The sequence below is a fragment of the Lissotriton vulgaris genome, chromosome 2_1, assembly GCF_964263255.1.
Source record: "Lissotriton vulgaris chromosome 2_1, aLisVul1.2, whole genome shotgun sequence".
NCBI lineage: Eukaryota > Metazoa > Chordata > Amphibia > Caudata > Salamandridae > Lissotriton > Lissotriton vulgaris.
This window is the reverse complement of record NC_141687.1, coordinates 1684970605-1684987644: the sequence shown is the minus strand read 5'-3', so window position 1 is coordinate 1684987644 and position 17040 is coordinate 1684970605. Positions and strand designations below refer to the sequence as shown.

General features: G+C 39.8%; 1 protein-coding gene across 1 annotated transcript in view; it reads left to right on the top strand.

Moving 5' to 3' along the window:
• The window catches only part of LOC147733094 (uncharacterized), a 137404-nt gene that overhangs the window by 15515 nt on the left and 104849 nt on the right, over nt 1-17040 (top strand). Inside the window, exon 2 of the mRNA XM_086957642.1 lies at nt 5961-6052. Within this exon, the coding sequence (XP_086813768.1) occupies nt 5992-6052 (61 nt within the window). The 5' untranslated portion in view covers nt 5961-5991. The remainder of the gene's footprint in view (nt 1-5960; nt 6053-17040) is intronic.

Here is a 17040-nt window from a genome sequence, read left to right as displayed (position 1 = left end):
CCACTTGCGGAACTCCGCAGAGTTTTTTTGTAACTTCGCAGAGTTCTGCGCAGCAAAACTCTGCGAACTACGCCCAGGCCTGGCTTAAAGAAACATCTCTCCCTGCCACGCACTTCAGAAGTATGGGCTCAGGACCCACTGGCATACAGTGAGTTTGCTTTTTAAAACATGTTCTGAAGAGAGGGTGTTGACGAGCAACAATGTTGCTGGCAGCCTTCTATTAAGCTTCTAGTGCACTAAATGCATGGCCAGTGTGGCAGCTCACACCATATACGGGTTGAGCTGTTCCAAAGCCCCTATGGATAAACTGCCCCTGTCCACAGATAGCTGGTAGCCATTTACCAAAACTCAGAAATAACCTCTGCCCCACCTGAAGTACTGCATCCTTTGAATGGAATTTTATTAGACAGTAAAAGAAATGTGGCTGGTTTCTCCTGTCTGAAAACCAATAAGTTGTGATTTTCATTAACGCAAAACCATTAAGGTGTGAGTAGAGAGGCATTTTCCTACTGCTGTTCAGACAAGAGTGAGTAATTATGGGGACATGCCCCTGATTGGCTGTTAGTTACATGCAGCAAAGCCCCTGACTGTTCATGGAAGAACAAATGGTCAGAGGAAATCCCGTAGGCAAAGCCAGACAATCCTGTTCCTCTTACAAAGGACAAAGCTTTCTAACTTCCCCTGATTTTGTTAGGAAAGGTTTAACTTCCCACACCCTTTACAATCATACAGGAAAGCATATGCTTGCAAGTGATTCTGCTTTCGCTATCGAACATTGCATACCTATCCATAATCTCAGCATAAAATAGTGAGAGGCAAATCTTTTCAGCACCACCGTCCATCAGAGCACCAGTTGTCAACATGGATGGACCACTACCCAGTCAGATAACCCAACAGCAGAGTAGTGGGGTCACTGACTGTGCACCCCAAGGAGACAGAAAAAGTATGGCAGACAAGACCCATTATGCCCTGGCTGGTCAGCCCACTGGTGTGGTGAGCATTAATGGATCGTTCACTGCACCCTAGCTGTTCAGCGAATGTATTGACCCAGCCACTTTGGCCCCTTGGTGGAAGACTTGGGGAGGACATTAAAATAACTACTTTAGGGCCACCAGGGAGACGTATGGCACCACCAAGATATCACTCCTGCTCCATTTTGCCGATGTAGAAACATATAAACTATTTGAGCAGCTATGGTGGCCCGGCATATTATCAAAGATGATTCTTCAAATATATTGCTCTTGCATGATCCAAAGCAACAGCTACCATCTACTGGGTTCAGAGTGTAACCACTATTGTCTGGAATCCACTCAATTACAAAGCAAAACCTAACTAGAGAGGATACACATGGTTTTGAGCATTTACTTACAACCCTGTTGAAGTCTGTTTCGGACGAAATGAGCGGCAAGGTTGAATTCATGGTTAACATCTACAAAATAAATAGAAATAAATCAAGATTTTTTCATCAAGATTCCGTGACTCCTGTGTATTACTAATGTACACTCCTATAATTAGGTGTTGGACAATTTATATATTTGGTCTTTATTAATTATGTTGTCTGTCCATCATCAATGATGGAAATGTGAAGTTTCTAAAAACGATTAATGATATTATCAATGATAACACATATCTAGATAATAGACACTCCTGTCCTGTATGAGTCAGATATACAACATGTACTCTAACCCTGTCCCCTGCTAAAGACTTAAGACTTTGGGGCTCATTAGGATGTCGGGCGGATTGCCTTCGCCAGGGTGGCAGTGGCCACCGCCACCCTGGCGGAGGCAATCTGCCCGACATCCATGCCTGCATTCCCCCCCGCCAGATTAAGATGGCGGTGGGGACAGCGGCGGACGGAAAGACCGTCCGCCGCTTTACCACCGCGGTCGCCTTGCGATCGCGGCGGTGATAGAATAATATGGTGGCAGTGTCCTATGGACACCGCCAGCCATATTACAATGTCCACATGAAGGGGCCTTTCCGTGGCGGCAATGCCGCCACGGAAAGGCAGGCGGTGATTGCTGCGGGGGCCCCCTGCGGGGACCCCAGGTGACGCCAGCTTAGGGGGAGGACAGGGGGGTACCTATGGTACCCCCAACATTTGCATATGCAAAGCGGCAGGCACCGCGCGGTGCCTTCCGCTTTGCATATGCAAATGCATTCTCTTATGTTTTGCATTGTGGTGGGCGGTGCAGAGAGCACTGCCCGCCACAATGCAAAACATGTAGGATGTGCCCACCACTGTGGCGGGCACATCCTAATTCCCCCTACGGGACCCCCGCCCTTATGGCAGGCGGTCCCGTTCTCCATTAGGGTGACGGGTGGGCAAAGCCCGCCCGCCATCCTAATGAGGCCCTTAGTGTGTGCCACCAGATTGTTCGAGGATTGTGTCTTGAACTAATGTTGGAGTGAATGTAGACAGCCCCCCAGCGCACTGTAGCAATGCGCTTTATGCACACAATCAAATGGCCGGCCATGGCTGAGAGTATAAGTAAAGAGGGCCTAAACTGTTCGGGGTTCAGTCCCAGTATCCCGCCAACCTGTGCTGTGTTGGTTCTTGGGGCAGGGCACATTCACTCCAGAGCAGGTTGCACTCCAGCTACCGGCCTGCTCCACACCAACGTTAATCTCTTTTCTTACAGTGATCAGTATATTTGAAATTCAAACAATGAACCTCATTATGACGGCGGTCAGATGAGTGTCTGACTGCCATAGCTGCGAAATGGACATTGCTCGACATATAGTTGACATAGTATGATACAACTGCTGCATTGGCCGTCATATTCATGCAGTATACAACTGCGGCTTGTGCTCCATCACAGAAAAGCTCTGCAGCACAAGCTACAGTAGCAAAGGGCATGTGTGCAAACATCCATGCCCCATGTGCCAGGTACCATGTGGTTCCTGGCACACAGTGCAGGAAAATTTGGGGTCCACTACATGTGCCCCCCTGGCCACATAGCAGAGGCCCAGAGGGCATGGAGCCCTGCTAGAGGCCCCCAGATTCCCTTCCTGACAGCCTTTCCATTGTGTTGGTACTGCTATTAAAAGGCAAAAGGCTATGGGAAATGGATATCCCTATGGAGGTGCCAGCACAGGCCCCACTTTCATTGGAGGGATTTCGGTCTGACCGCTTCCCCGACAGACTCCTTGAGCATTTTGGAGGCAGTGGTCTGTTCCTCCAACTGCTGCGGTCTGACTGACTGCATCATAATGCAGCAGTCGGACCTCTATCCTGGATTTCGGTGGGACCACCACCGAATGCCTGTCTGTGGTGATCCCACTGATATCATAATAAGGTCCATTGTTCTACATTCCAAGATAGCTGGACTATTGTGGAGATCTTCTGAGCAATATAAAAACGGGGTTTCTCTGCCAGTACATGGAATATGCATGATGATCTGTATAGACTTAGCTTGTACCTTCCCGAGAGTGGGTATGAATTCTGCCATTCCACTGCAGCCAAATCCAAACAGGAGTATGTTCTTTCCTGGGGTCAGATTTGCTTGCCTGTAGTACCTGTTTATGGGAAAAGAGCACCATTCAGTAGAAGGTCTGCATCATACTCTGCCCACGTTAAACCTGACAGTCGTCAGAAAATCTCAAACTGCTCAAAACCATTGAACTATAATGAACGACTGAACAAGCTGTTGTAAAAACCAGGTTAATTGGTGCTGGTGATTTAACTCCCCCTGAACAAGCAATTCACAAGCGCCTTTCACTATCAGCCACTGTGGGATTTTGTGCTTGCACCTTCTCTATTTTCAAGAAAACCTCGCTGACCTCCTTGACCCATACCAAACCTCACGGGATGCTGGTAGCAATACACATCTGTCAAAAGAATGGTATATTCCAAAATATGAGCCCAGTGGCCGTGCAGGTCTCCTATTAACTCACAGACCTTTTACAGAATGGATAACATGGGAAATTACCCAGGGCCCCACCTTCCAAGGGGCCCCTGGGAAAACAAACGTACTATATTTTACTCTCTCTATGCTACTTTTTATCTAAACCTTTCTGACTAATTCTACCTCCACAGAGCAATCTTAAGGATTTTTAGGTTCGAGGCATAAGAATATTTCAACTGGTTTTGAGTGACCTGTTAAAGTTTAACATATAATTCGGTATTGTTTGTCATCATGTGGACTCACATGACCAGTAAATGGGTAAAACAAGGCAGAGTTACTCCATACAGAGACCTCCAAAATATATTTGCCCGGGGGCCTCCAAAATCCTCAAGATGGCACTGTGTTAACTTGTACTATATTGTGTCTGGTATTACCCTTCACACGACCTCCCTTAAGTTACACGCTTACTGCTCGATCACAGCTACCACTGAAGACCATTGCAAAATTAGAATACATGGTTTTGGGTCAGAAAAAAATGGTCTTTCATGGCTGCACCTGCTAGGTGCACCATATAGCCAGCATGATCACGGCATTCCAACCTTAGCACAGAAAAATGGCATAGTCAGAGGTCTTCAAAGTGGTATGCCCGTGTACAGCGCAAAATTAGAGGTACACTAAAAAAGTACTTAAGTTATAATGTCATAACTGTTTGCACACTAAAGTTTTTTTAACCTGTTAAATTCCAATGTTGATTCATTTTAGAATACACATGAAGTAACACTTTCAAGGACAACTTGCCTTGTTTCCCTCTAAAAATATAAAAGTGCGAAGAGAGATGTGCACTGTTGTGTGCTCTTCCAGTCCATCTCAACCCCTCTCTCTAAAACAGGATACCTGCGGAATACGTAGAGAACCACTGGCATCCCAGCTACCTTCCTCACATTCACAACAAACATAGTTTGACATTGTATGCAGTAGTGGAGTGGGACCAGCCCCATAGTGTACTGAGTGAGTACAGTCAGTGAGTCTAACCTTCTCCAGGAGAATTTAGTGGGTCGCTGATTGTTTGTTGGGAATCTCCAGGTACCTTATCAAAGAATAAACAAGTCAGAGCAGAAAGATTGAGAACCACCATTTCAAAATATGAAATGTTTATCCATGGCACCTGACAAGCCATTAGCATGTTAATGTGTTCAACGTACTCCTTTTTTTCCTCTGCCCTTTGGTCTGTGGGGGGGCGGATGTTGAGGTGGAGCTGGTGAAAATAGGTGTGCACCCTGAATATCGAACCCACAATATCAGTGGACAGAATATTGACGACAAAATATTGCAAAGAAATATAAAAAATGAAGGGGCTGATTGCGACTTTGACACAGTTGTGCCAGCTCTCTGCTGACACTGTGGCATAGACGGTGACTTCCTTGCTGCTATGCTGGGACTTTGGGAGAATACAGACAGGGCACCACATGTTGTGCCCCCCAGAATGTATCCCTTTTGTTGGGGGCCATGCGAGCCCTGTAGGTCCCCTTTGTTCCTCCACTGCCAGCCTTTTCATGGCGGGGCTCCCACAATGAAAAGGCTGGCGGTGGCAGAACTTGTAACATGCTGAGAGGGCCTGACCCAGTCCCGCTCAGCATCTTACATTTTGGCGCAGCTCCACCACCGCTGGGGAATGAGAGTTCTATGAGGCAGCGCTGTGGTCCTCCGCTGCTCTGACTTTTAAAGTTGAAATGCAGCAGGCGGACCACCACCACCAGATTTGTAATCAGGCCCTTAGTAAGTGTTGATTTCATATACCCTAACTCCACATATATGTCTCTATGCTGTACATACATCAACAAAGTACATAAAGGTGGACTTAAGAATAGTAAATCTGTGCTTTCCTACATGCACTTACTATTTCGTCTTGGATATTCTTGTATCTCAATATTGTTGGTGTTGATATTCAGCAGTAGGACGACCAAAATGAGCACTTGAAAGGTCTATGAATAATAGCCAACCTGCTTAGCATTATCATCTTTATTGAATAGATAAAAACGGGTAGCATTCTGTGGGTGTTCCTGTACTAACACTACTGGTCAATAATTAAGGGTATGATCTTGCTGTTCACAGGTTGTGAAACTAAAGTCAACCTGTGGAAGAAATGAAGGCACTCCTTGGACTTGCGTTGTTGCTCACATTCTTTGGACGGACTTATTCTGGTGGTGAGTATCAGACATTTTAAATTCTATTCTTCACCTCTTTGGGAAATGATCAGATGAGAGTCAAAGAAACTGCTTTGGAGATGCTTTCATGTGCAGTTCAGTATTTGTTAAATTATTATAACACATCCAGCAGCATTATTTTAACCTTGGAATCATTATTTCCATCTGTTTGTGAAGTGTTGGAACTTCAGGGTCATTATCCATACCAACATTTGCAGTGAAAGAACTCATTGATTTTAGGTCCAATACATTCTAGAACATAGGGGCTTCTGGATATTATTCCAACCTCTCCCCAATACCAGTACAATGAAATCATTACAGCAACCCTGTCATTCATATGTTCATTGCATTCTGAAGTGTAGGAAAGTAGGATTCATTTGTGTATTGAATATACTGTGCCTAAATCCTGACATAAGCATATCAATCCAAGGCTACCCTTCAGGTAGTCCAAGGTCGTAACTCCCAGCACCCTGCTGTGATTCATGACCAACAGCTCATTGTGCTTTAGAGTTGCAGGATATGATATATTTGATGTTATTTATTTTCAAATTCTAAGTCGATCATGCCTTGTGTTGTGCTTGAGCTTTGTAGTACTGGGAATCTTCCCTTTCCCAGTAGAGGTAATAATACTGAAAAAGATTTAGTACTAAACAATTACTTTTCATGGTAGTACTTCTTTATATATTACATATATCTCACACAGTTATCCAGACTCTCTCTTAACTATTTATATTGAGGTGCTATAACTACAGATGGTCACACTTTGGGAAAATGTGTTTCCAAACAATTTGCACTAGCCCTTGGTGATACTAAATCATCCTGCGCAGGAAAATTGTAAGGGAAATTAATTCATGGCACAAAGTAATATATTTCTTTAGGACCAGACAGATCCTAGGACAAATAAATTAATATTAAACCAAACTGTTATATCTGCAATGCAATTGAGTTTGAGATGCAATTCTTGGGTTCTTTCAGAGCATCAGTTAAAAGGTTGACCAGCCCTGAAATCAATCCCTGGAGATTTTAGTCTCTTTTACACACTCTTCATATATTGATCCATCACCATCTTTAGTTGGACCACCATATTTGAATTGACTTACATATAGTAGTTTGTTTGATATCATGATTCCTTAAGCAGAATTTGATATACTAATGCTTTCAATGATCAATACTATTTATGTACTAAATTAAACGTCCACCAGCAAAGTTGAATCTGATTTGTAAGTTTTGAATGCCATGATATTTTAAATCGTGTGAACTTGATACAACTATTGCTGTGCTTGAAGTTTCCTCTAAAATGCAGTTTCACAAGAGCACTGTCTCTTTAAAAAAATGGATGTTAATTCTTACATGAAATATGAATTTCTGTAGTTATTCTTGCATGAAGGTTTTTTGCTCACCTTTCTGAACTTTGCCAACTTCAAATTGGTTTTGAAGATCCCAAATTTACAAAGTTGAAGATGGCAAAGTGGATATCCTAAATATTGCAAATGAGTCCTTTGTCGTTTTTACTACCTGCCAACTAGTGATACATTTGCTATACTTTCCACAAAATAAAATTGGTTGGATTAATCCAGATTGATGTCACTAACAAACTCAGAGCTAGGCAATCCTGCCATCATCTACCAACAGTTTGTTTAGATTTTCTTTTGTTATGCAATGGGTGATTGACTTCACTCTCACATGAGTTAAATCTACCGGCCTACACTTGTGTGGTTGTTCTCCCTATCGTCTCCATCTTTTATATTTTGTTCTCCAACAATTTTAATGTAGTCTCTTCAAGAGTATTTACAATATGTTGAATGCTACCTAGTCAATTACCTATCCTTCATTCTGAGACCTGGAAATTGTTAAATAAATAAATAAATAAATAAATAAATAAATAAATAAATCAGCTTGTCACTTTAGTTTTCACAAAACTTTTTAAGCTTCTGTTTATTACATCTTGTTTATTGGCTTCTCTGTAAATCCCAATGATACTTGTTTGAGTGGCTATGACAAAATGCTGACCAGAAAAGTATTGTAATACAAAAATATTGCAGAAAAGATATTGAGGTGAAAATATTGACCTTGCATGCTTACAGTGTAAAGTACAATAATACCAACTACACAATATTGTGTACCCAAGTAGCAACAATACATAGAGAAGTAGATATATTTAAATGTAGTTAACATTATAATAATTTTAAAAAATACAGTTATAAACATATATTATGAAATATTAACATCGATATACACAAAAAATAAATTCATATAAATATACATAACTAAAATGAAAATAGAAAATTCTAGTACATATGTTTTGTAATATGCAATGTAATATAAATCATATCAAAATACAATATAATTATGTACATTTATTGATTCTGTACACAATAAAAACAAACTATATAACTATTGATCCATTGAAAATAGATTTTAATATATAATAATACATACCAAAATTAAAGTACATTAAAACAATTCAAATAAACAAAGCATATTTAAACAACAATATAATACCTTAAAATATAAACATTTTAAATAAATAAATTAAACATATCCATAAAAATGGAACTAAAAACCAAAATCTAATTAGAAAATACTACAAAATAATATTCCAATGCCCTACTAAAAAGTACTTCAATATTAAGGGGGAAAAAAGTAATGTATGTTTAGTTTTAAATCCAATCTAACAGATGTTAAAAAGTACACATATATTAGGGGGTCAAATCAACTATTATAAGTCCAATTTAACAAAAGGTGTGGAAAGTGCTTACATTGAAGGGTCATATTTGCTAAAATAATCCAGTTTATCCATTAGGGAAAGTGCAAACTTTGGGGGTGAGATTTCTTACTCTAATTCAACCCTAGCAAATACTAGAGATAGTGCATACATTGGGGATGTGTGTGACGGAGGGGCTTGTGAGTAAGACTTTTTATTTTAACAAAAGTTGGGAAAGTGCACATACTGACAGGACGGTCATATTTACTATTTTAACTCCGATTCAACAAATATTGGGAAAAGAAGGTAAAACATATGCAATAAAGTAAACAAATAAATAATATTAGGCTAAAAAAAGCCAATCTACTTTTTAAAATAATATAAATCAACAAAATATGTAACACAATTCAATTTACAATGAAATTAACAGTGCACATGCAAATCCCCCATACTCACAAACTTTAAAACAATTCTATCATGATTTATATATCAATTATTTGCATAGCAATCTATTTCCTTTAACAATGAAGCAATATAAATATTTATTTCCTACAAAAATCAATTTAAAAAACACAATTAAACTCACAGCATACGATACAACTCAGTAAAATCAACTAATTTAAAACATGCAATGAAATAATAATTATCTGTTATAAATGTATTACCAATTCCAATTGCAAAATTAAAAAATAAAAATAAACATAATTAATACATTAATCAATTGATATACACTATCAATTAAAACACTCAACCAAACCACTAATAAACCCCACAACAAAATGTAACCTTTAATGCATAAATAGAAAATGTATTACCACATTATACAAATAAACAACAATAAAAAAATGTAAAAGAATAAAAAACTCTACTCACTCAATAATCCAATAAACCCAATGACCTGAAAAAATGCCAAATTAAACTTTAAATATTTGACATTTAAAAATCTAATTAACATTAAAAAGTAAAACCAAATTAAAATTGCATTATCTTTAACTACCTGGAGACATTTGGAGGGGGAGGGAGGCACGTGCCTCACCTCCCCATAGTCAATACAGCCCCGGGGTGAGTTTCCCGGGGCTCATAGTTAATTAATGCGATACGGTTGACCTTTTATTTGACACTCCATAGTTTTAGTCAGCATTTCCAGAGATAGAAATTCCTTGGATTTTTGACCCTTAATACATTTGACAAATGTCTACAAAACTTTCCAGACTCATTCTTTCTTCTTCATTGGAGAATGATGGAATGTTTAGCAGTGACTGTTCAAGGGGGTGAAAAGAAAAAATGGAGGGGGTAGTCCCTAAACAGGTTTTGACCCAGATGCATTTTACATATTGGCATAACAGATTGCAATGGAATTTCCCTGCAATCTACAATAGACTATGCAGATGATCCTTTTGCCATTGCAAGTGATGTTATGAAGTAAGTATTTTGTTACAAAACATAAACTTGGTTGCAAATGTAAAGTTCCAGTTTTACTACATGAACAGCTGAAAGACCCATTTATGGTCATATGCTAATGGAGCCCAATAAAGAAATACATAACACATTGAATACATTTTAATCTCCATAAGTTTTATTTGCATGCTCTCTGGCTCACAAAATAAAATTTAGCACAACAACATCTTCCTTAGGCACTTCTGTGCAATAAAAAGGAAATGTGATATAGCAGTGAGCTACACACATACTACTAGATAGATGGAGGGCATTATAATAAGACACTAGGAAAAAAAATAATCTCAATTGTTATAACAGCAACAACGATAAGCTTTCATTCAATATGGGCTTCATATGTAACACAATACTACTAAAAGTAGCACGGTAAACAAAAAATAAACTAGAATGCATACATAAAGTTTTAGAACTCCTACATGAACAGTTAAAAGACACATTCATGGTCACATGATTGTGTAAACCAATAAACAAATACATATGAAAAGAAAGAAGACTCAATCTGATTGCCACTCTGGAGTTTTCGTTAGGATTTCCATAGAGAGTAATTCCTTGAATTTTTGCTCCCTAATACCTTTCCATCCGTGTGATGAATCACGACAAAACTTTCCAGAACTATACCATTTTCTATATTTTGTGATGATGTAAATTTTTGCGGTGAATCGTTAAGGGAGTGCAAAGATAAAAGGGGGATCCCAAAGCATTTTCCACTAGTGCCATTGTACTCATAGTACGGCCCGCGAGCCGCCAGCGGCCCTGCTGGCCTTCTCTGGCAGCCCGCGGACCTTGCAGGTAATGTACCAATGGACCCCCAGCTTTTCGCGATTTCTATTTGGAAATTAGGCAAGGAGCTTGATGGCTGCAATTAAATGTGGGTGCCGCAGTAAAACAAGTGTTTGTTCCCGCTCAGTAGTGCATCTAAGCCTGCCGAAACAGATGTTATCTTTTTATTGAACAAAGAAATTCAAATCCAAGTGAAAAATGACTCGGGAAGTAAAGAAACTGAATATTTTGTGGTGTGAAATGCCTAATAAGTATTGGAAAGCATGTCAGCTTTGTGCAAGTGATTCAGTTTGCCGAAAACGCTTTGTGTCAATGTGTAGCAGGTGCTGAAGATGAGTGTACTGGGGAAAGGATACAGAATAATGCTGCTAAGTTTACAGTCATGGTTGCCAGCCCCATATAAAAATCTAAGAAAGGATTTTGTGCGATAACCAAAAATTTGAACTCATGGAGAAATTCCATTATCATGTTTTCCAAGTTTGCACCATATGACATGCACTCAAACCATTTTTTCAAACAGAATGCGGTTAAAGGGGAACACTGGAGCAAATAGTACTGTTATCCAACCAATTTATGAAGGACAATTTCCTCACAAATATCATACTTTTTTTAAGTCAAAACAAATAGTGATAGGAAGAGGAAACGCACAATTTCAGAAAATGTTATTATGAGATCGTATCATTTTTTCTTCAATAGGATGCATTTCCCTGAGCTAATGTACAACCTATCAAGATGGTCTCTTTCCCAAACGCTGAGGGAATGCATCATTGACACATGCTATTGACTAGCCAGATGTTCTACTTTGACACACTGCATCTGCTGGAAGGGGCACCAAGGAGAAAGAGCATGGCATTTCAACCAAGCAAACTCTGTGACATTGTCACTTTTCCACACAGGCGTGGGAGAGAGTCAGGAGAGTGTTGACAGGACAACATCCCAGAGAATAGAGAGAAAAGACCAGCTGAGATTATTCGCCTCAGCCAAAAACTTAAAACCAAAGTGTAATCACAAACAAGCCTAATTATTCACGTTTTTTAAAATGTATAAATGTTATATTGAAGTTTGTGATATATTCATATATGTATGTAAATAGATATAGATAAATATATATATATATGTATATATATATATATATATATATATATGTACATATGTCATCAGTATCATCAGTGATGTCATCAGTGATGTCACTGACCATGTTGAGTGATGGTGTCATCAGCAGTGTATTGCGGGCGAGCGAATTATAGTTAGCTCAACTAACTATAACTGGTGAATTTCTCTGGTTTTATATGAGTCAAATGTCCAACTAAATATAACGTCCCTGAAACCTATGGTTTTCTCAGTGAATTTCTAAGGTTTTTTTAAATGCTAATTCCTAACTATAACACCTGTACAACCTATGTTTTTTCAGTGAATTTCAAAGGTTTTTTTAAAGTTAATTTCATATTTTAATATTAATAAAACCTATAATTTTTCTAGTTATTTTTAATATTTTGCAACCCAATTATCCTTTTTTTAAACTTTAAAAATTATGTAATGTTTTATACCTTCCCCCCAAAAATATGTATATAATTTTTTGGGGGAGAAAACTACAGTCCCGTACCGGTAGTCTACCAAGCTCGATCAGCACACAAATCCTATCTACCACATTTAAATGATGCGCATTTCGTTTCCAACGGTTTGTGGCACCACGTCCCACGTAACAACATATACATATGAGGTTGCGCCAGCTGCTTCTTTGGTATGAGACGGGTACGCACTACCAAGCAGCGCATTACATCATACACGTATGGGGTTGTGGCCACTGCGTGTTGCGCAGGCGACGAGTGCACACTGCTATCTTTTTTTGTCTCAAAACTATATCTAAATACCTTTATAGTGTATATGAGAGCAAGCCATAATAAAAAATATTTTAAAGATTTATATATTTCTAAAGGTAATAAACTTATATTATAGTAAATATATTTTCTCAAAATCACGTGGGGTGCGACCTTCTTGTGCGCTGGGTACGCAATTGCCATGTAACCATAAAAAAAGCATTTCATTAGTTCACAACACTTCCCATTGTATCAGTTGGAAAACACCACCCATTTTAGTCAATCTCTGTACTTCATTTGATGAGATACACCTCTGCTGCTTAGAGAGCTTATTTCTAAACTTTTTGCAATGTACACATATCTTACACTACCCACAGCATGCAACCATCATCTTCATCAATATTCATACTTTGTAAAGTAGCCTTCCACATGTGATAGCCATGCACCTAAAAGTTACAGTTCAGTTCAGAAAACTTTATTTCGGTCATTATGACCTTTAAAAGTGCAGCTCTAAAAACATATACAGCAGCATGATTAATCTCAAGTATCAAAATAGGGGATTGGGGAGAGGGAGATAAAACCAGTATCTTAAAGTTTCAAATACCAGATACAATACAGAAGCTATGTTACAGATAGTCGAGCTATACAATACACATCGGAGATGCATGATAATAGGTAAATAAATAATTAAAAACAAGCTAATCTAAGAGGAAATTAAAAACAATAGCACAGTGTAAAAACTTGGTCTTAATGTAAAATAGACAATTGAAAAAAGGTTTTAATAAAATCATTGCCACATACCCTAGACCTCCTTAGATAATTTCAGTAGGGCCCTTCTAGTGCACCACATGGAAAACAAAAATCTAGAAACTGAAAACACAATCGGAATACTGAGATCAGATTTCAATATCCGAATGCTTCCAGATGATTCCTGGAACCAATGTTTCTGCAAATCTGTACCAGCCATCGCTTCCGGGTCTTGCGGTAGCCAGAGAGGTGAAAAACACATGTTGCACTGATTTGTCTGAAAAACCACAGGCAGGGCACTGAACCTCATGGTCTTCACTTCACTTTGCCATATAACAGAGGAGTGGAAGGACCCCAAACCTGATTTGTAGAAAAATCTTTCTTGCCTCCACCGGTGTAATCATGTCTAGTATTGGCTCAAAACGGGCAACATCCTTGACTTCCAAAAAAGCCATGGATAGTTTACCAGTCCTGGGGCAAGAAAATAGTTGAGCCCTTCTGTGTTCTTCATACCGAGATTTGATATGCTTTCTTGTGGTTTGGGAGCAAGCACGTTCTGGGTCCATCCAACAATCGCCCAAGCCCAGATTAGTAAGTACAGATTTTATGTGTACAAACCAAGGGAGGTTAGCTGCACCCCAAGCTGACATAACCTCTGCTAACTCCTCCCTATATGTCGCTAGTTCGGGAGTGGACCAAAGGTGCCACCAGTATAAAATGGGTCTAAGGCTCGAAGTGTCTGTTATCGCCATTAGTCCTGAGTCTAGTCGTAGCGGGATCAGCAGGGTACTCATTGGAAGCCTATACAACTGTCTTAGAAGTTGTTTTTCTACCTTTAAGGAAATATAGTTTACAATGACCCCATATTTCATCACCATAAAGTACTCCCCCTCGTGCATGGGCATTATAAATTTCTAGGGCTGGACTAACAGCTCTCTTACTTGATTTGCTATATACCTTTATAATGCCACCAGTCAATTGAGCTAGTTTTAATGTACTCTTGGTGATATGAGCCTCCCATTTCATGTTTTCAGCAATAGTAAGACCTAGATAAATAAAAGATGAAACTCTCTCCAAGGGTTTCCTGTTTAGTTGTGGGTTAGAACGAGAACTTTTTGGGCTATTGAACGACATGTATTTAGTTTTCTGTAAGTTGATGTCTAGACCTCTTTCCTTACAGAAAATTTAAAATTTGTCCAAAACCCTCTGGATCCCCTAGGAGAGTGTCATCAGCGAACATAATTGCTGAGATTTTACGGGACGCTAACTTGCGATCATCTTTTATCGTTGCTAGTTCATTAATTAGCCCATTAATATAAAGGCTAAAAAGTGTTGCTGCTAAAACGCATCCCTGGCGTACATCACGATTAACGGGTATTGGAGCTGTGAGTTGACAGTCCTTCGCAAATCTAAATTGGGCATAATTGTCTTCATGCAATCTCCTAAAGAGTTCGATGAGATATGCCGGGACCCCCATTTCAAGAAGAACTGACCATAGCTTTTCCTGTGGCACCAGGTCAAATGCCGACCTCAGGTCTACAAAAATCTAATATAAGCTGCCCCCCTGGAGGCGGACAGTCTTCCAGTATAAGAGCTGAAGCCTTAGTATCTGGTCCAGGGTTGATATATTTTCCCTGAACCCCGCCTGGAGGGGGGACAGAGCCCTTTTTTCTTCCATCCAGGATTGTAGGCTGGCTAGCAAGGCCCTTGCAAATAGTTTTTGGGATATGTCTATTAAGCTTATGGGTCTGCAGTTTGTTGTCAATAGTGGGGATCCTTTTTTGAAAATTGGGATAATCTCCGCTCCCAGCCAGCTATATGGAATCTTCATACCCTGGGTTATGACATTAAAAAAAACCAAAGAAGTATGGGGTCCAGATGGCTGGTTCGCTCCTATATAAGTCCCGAGGGATCTTATCCAGGCCTGGGGCTTTACCTAGAGCTATTTTTAGTAGGGGGCCTTCGATCTCCTTTAAGGTTATGAATGAACCTGTGCTTATACCTGGGTATACTTCATTATCTAGATTGCTAGCAGTATCATCCCCAGGGAGAGCAAACTTTAAGGGTGAACGAACCGTTGGGGGTCCTTGACAAGGCTTTTCAATGGTGTAGAGAGTTTTAAAGTGCTCCCACCATACCTCTTCATTCAGGTTTGGTTCAATTGCAGTGTTAGAAAAGGGGGCTTCTGTATTAACAATGCTCCAAAACGTCCTCATGTCCATGTCCCCCAGGGCCGTTTTGAGTAAATCCCTGTTCTACATTTCCCAGCACTGTTTAGCCTTTTGGATCGTTTGTTTATATGACTTCCTTAGGATATTAATAAGGGGATGGTTTTTACTTTTAATGGAATCCAAAAGTGCCTTCTTGACCCTGCGACATTCGCTGCTGTACCATGGATGACGGGGGGGCCTACTAGATCTGGGGGGGGATTTCGGGAAAAAAATGTTAATGATGCCTCCATTAGTTTACTGTAATTTATTTCTACAGCTCCCAAATCTAGGACCGCATTGCTGTGGTGCAATAATGATGCCTCTTCAAACACGGGAATGAGCGCTTCGTGTAGACGGCTCATCCTGTTTTGTGACTGGAGGAAATTAGTCCAACGTACTTTCCTCCTACAGTTACAGATGGTTTAGCCTAGGTTATTCGGACCCTTTATGGGAGTATTTTGTTGATTTATAGCCTTTATTTCCATTATTAGAGCATGGTGGTCACTATCCAGTCATGTAGCAATTTTAAAATCAATCATCCTATCCCAGGAGTTAAAATTTATTAAAATGTAATCCAGTATAGACCCTCGCTTCTTGCTATAGAAAGTATAGCCATTAGATGAATCTGAGCGTGATCTCCCATTACACGCTCTTAAAGAATGTCATAAAACCAGACAATTCAACAGGGTTGCTAGGGGGGACCAGTATTTAACTTAAGGACAACTAGTTTCTGGAATTGCCAAAGAGTGGTCCTCATCCCCAATGTTTTCCAGGGACAAGCCCTCAAGGGGCTCGAACTGACAATTGAAGTCCCCGCCAACAATATTAATTTGATTTGGGTCTATAAGACATACAAAATTAGATAGGATCTATAGCGTAGTAGATTCTTTACCCCTGGGGGTTGGTCTAGAGTATATGTTAATTAAGGTAACTGGAGGGTTGGAGGGAAACTGTAATTGGACACAGAGGATATCAATGGAACCTGTTTCAATTTGTACAACCTTAAATCCCAGGTGGATCCCTATCCAGATCATAAGCCCACCAGAGGGTCTCCCTACACTACGTTTTGTGGCCTGGATACTAAAAATGGCATGGCCTGGGTTGATTGCCTCATCACAAGCCCAAGTCTCATGAAACATGCAAACCTCATATAGGCCTATAAAAGCCCCCCGATCAGGATCACCCAGTTTGTTTTTAATGCCTGCCATGTTCCAAGACAAGACCTTAGTTATTTGTCTGTCTTGTAGTGGAGATCTAAGTGGCATTATAATAGGT